Source organism: Trichechus manatus, unplaced genomic scaffold (assembly GCF_000243295.1).
Source record: "Trichechus manatus latirostris isolate Lorelei unplaced genomic scaffold, TriManLat1.0 scaffold00131, whole genome shotgun sequence".
Classification (NCBI taxonomy): domain Eukaryota; kingdom Metazoa; phylum Chordata; class Mammalia; order Sirenia; family Trichechidae; genus Trichechus; species Trichechus manatus.
Window position 1 is genome coordinate 6,191,837 of NW_004444067.1, and position 2,935 is coordinate 6,194,771.

General features: G+C 38.6%; 1 protein-coding gene across 1 annotated transcript in view; it reads left to right on the top strand.

The window, feature by feature from the left end:
• Positions 1 to 593: 593 nt before the first annotated feature.
• The window catches only part of PIWIL1 (piwi like RNA-mediated gene silencing 1), a 28,114-nt gene continuing 25,772 nt past the window's right edge, over positions 594 to 2,935 (top strand). The window contains exons 1-2 of the mRNA XM_004385007.3: positions 594 to 820; positions 1,180 to 1,291. Of these exons, the coding sequence (XP_004385064.1) occupies positions 743 to 820; positions 1,180 to 1,291 (190 nt within the window). The 5' untranslated portion in view covers positions 594 to 742. The remainder of the gene's footprint in view (positions 821 to 1,179; positions 1,292 to 2,935) is intronic.

The window sequence follows — 2,935 nt, forward strand, 5'->3', positions numbered from 1 at the left end:
ATACATTTCTTCTGCATGAGGTAGGGAAGAAGGGCACTCTTATACACAGTAATATACCTGATGCCTAACAGCCTGGCTTACAGTAGGCACTTGATAGGTGTTGAAGGGATGGAGAGAATTGTTGGATCAGGTGTAGGGTCGGTAAAGGAGTAGTTTAGAGGTAAATGACACAGTCATTTGCTTTAGAGACAGTTGATGGGGATGCCACTAATTGAGAATGAAGTTATGGGAGCTGAATGACGAGGTAGGAAAATATTAGTTTTGGTATGTTAAGGTTAAGCTACACGTGGGATGTGGAGAGACCCTGGAGGAACACAGCATGTATCAGAATTATGTAAAGGGACAATTTAATAGTAGATTATAGATCAAATGTAAAAGAAAGAGCTAGTCACCAATACCTTAGTTCTCTTAACAGTTTTTCACTCCTGTATCTGTTTATAATAAATAAATCAGTTGGAAAACTAAAGCTTCTATTAAAATAAATTTCCCATACTTATTTCACTATTTCAGCCCTATCACCTAGCACAGTGCCTGGTCCCCAGTAAATACTTGCTTTGTTGAATGTAGAGACATTGCCTTAAGAAACTGTGTAGGTTAAGAGAGATGAGAAAAATAAGTAATTGCCTTGGGTTTATTTTGGAATCTTCAATAAACAAGTTTAAAGGTAGTATTGTGGAAGTGGTCGAATGTAACTGTGCGTGCTGAGTATTGTCTTCACAATTTTTCCTTTTCAGATAAAAAAATGACTGGGCGAGCCAGAGCCAGAGCCAGAGGAAGGGCCCGCGGGCAGGAGCCGGCACAGCACGTGGGCGCTGCTGCAGTGAGTGCTTTACAGCTTTCTGGCTACGGAAGACTCCTGGCACAGACAGACAACCTGTTGATCCTTTGTCACTTTAAGCTGTTGGAAAGAACTAAAAAACTGTGTCCTGTGAAGGAGAAAATACTGAACCAGGAAGATAATGCTCTATTTCCTGGGGAGATTAGATGCTTTTCAAAATTCTTGATTTTAGTTGGCGACTTTTCTCTTAAAGGAGTTTTCTTATAAGAATAAAATGTTTCATTACTGATTTAGATCAGTGTTGGTTGAATGTCTTAGACTTGTTTAAGATTAGTTATTTTCTCCATCTGTGACCTTGTGACATAAAAAGAATGCTATTCTTTATTTGCAAATAACTGCAGAGTCAGCCACCTGGTTATATTCAGCCTAGACCTCAGCAGCCACCAACAGAGGGGGAATTAGTTGGCCGTGGACGCCAGAGAGGACCAGTAGGAGCAACAGCCAAGTCACAAGGTGAAGAGAGAGTAAAAAGACTGTGTGTATGTGTATAAACAAACATGAGATAGTAGCTAATATACAAACTCTAGTAGCAAAGGGTAAAGAGTACTGGCGGGTGTGGTGGTTAAGCACTCAGCTGCTAACCAAAAGGTCGGCAGTTGGAATCCACCAGCATTCTTTGGAAACCGTACAGGATGGTTCTACTCTGTCCTATAGGGTTGCTATGAGTTGAATCGACTCCATGGTGAGTTTCGGTTTTTTTTTCAATTTTGCTGGTAGAAAAATGAACAAAAGAAAAGACAATGCACTGAAAAATACAAAGGCCAATGAAATGTGAAGCCTCATAATTAAATGTAAATTTCTCCGTAGTTTTATTTTTTGGTAAGTGTGGTGAAATTGGCACTTGCGTTCTAGATGGCTTCTATAATTGTACTAACGTTTAGGTGGGGTTTTGTAGTGTATAGAAACTGTAATGGTACCCTTTTATCAGAAATTCCACTCGTAGGAAAGCATCCCACAAAGACTCAATAAATGCAGCGTGGTTATGTATGGGGGTTAACTATGCTTTTAATACCAAAATACTGGAAACACTTGATTAATAAATGGCATTACTGCTGAATGTCATCAATAGGGTACCATTTAGCCATTTTGTAGAATGTAAGAACCGTCTGAGCAAAATAAATGAAAACAAGGTGTTTCAGTCGTGTTTTTAATAAACACATGTGTGTATATATTACCTGTACTTAGTAGAAAATTTCAAGGAGAAATACACTGGAGGAGTCAAACTAGAAGACGAGGGCCTTTTTGCTGTTATATACCCAATTACATGGGTTACTTTTCTGTTACAAGATGTTTTGTTTTTTAAGTTAAGGTGCCTGTGAAAATATATTTATGGGCATTAATCTCTTTAAATTTTAAATACCAGAAACATGTTTACCTATGTTTTATTGACTATGCAGAGGCATTTGACTGTGTGGATGATAACAAATTATGGATAACAAGGTGAAAAAATGGGAATTCCAGAATACTTAATTGTGCTCATGAGGAACCTGTACATAGACCAAGAGGCAGTCATTCAGATACAACAGAGGGATACTGCGTGGTTTAAAATCAGAAAAGGTGTGAGTCAGGCTTGTATCCTTTCACGATACTTGTTCAGTCTGTATGCTGAGCAAATAATCAGAGAAGCTGGATTCTATGAAGAAGAATGCAGCATCAGGACTGGAGGAAGACTCATTAACAACCTGCATTATGCAGATGACACAACCTTGCTTGCTGAAAGCGAAGAGGACTTGAAGCACTTACTGATGAAGATCAAAGACCACAGCCTTCAGTATGGATTACGTGTCAACATAAAACAAAAATCCTCACAACTGGACCAATAAGCAACATGATAAATGGAGAAAAGATTGAAGTTGTCAAAGGTTTCATTTTACTTGGATCCACAATCAGTGCCCATGGAAGCAGCAGTCAAGAAAACAGATAGTGTATTGCATTAGGCAAATGTACTGTAAAAGACCTGTTTAAAAGTGTTAAAAAGCAAAGATGTCAGTTTGAGGACTAAAGTGTGCCTGACTCAAGCCATGATATTTTCAGTCACCTCATATGCATGCGAAAGCTGGACAATGAATAAGGAAGACTGAAGAAGAATTGATGCAT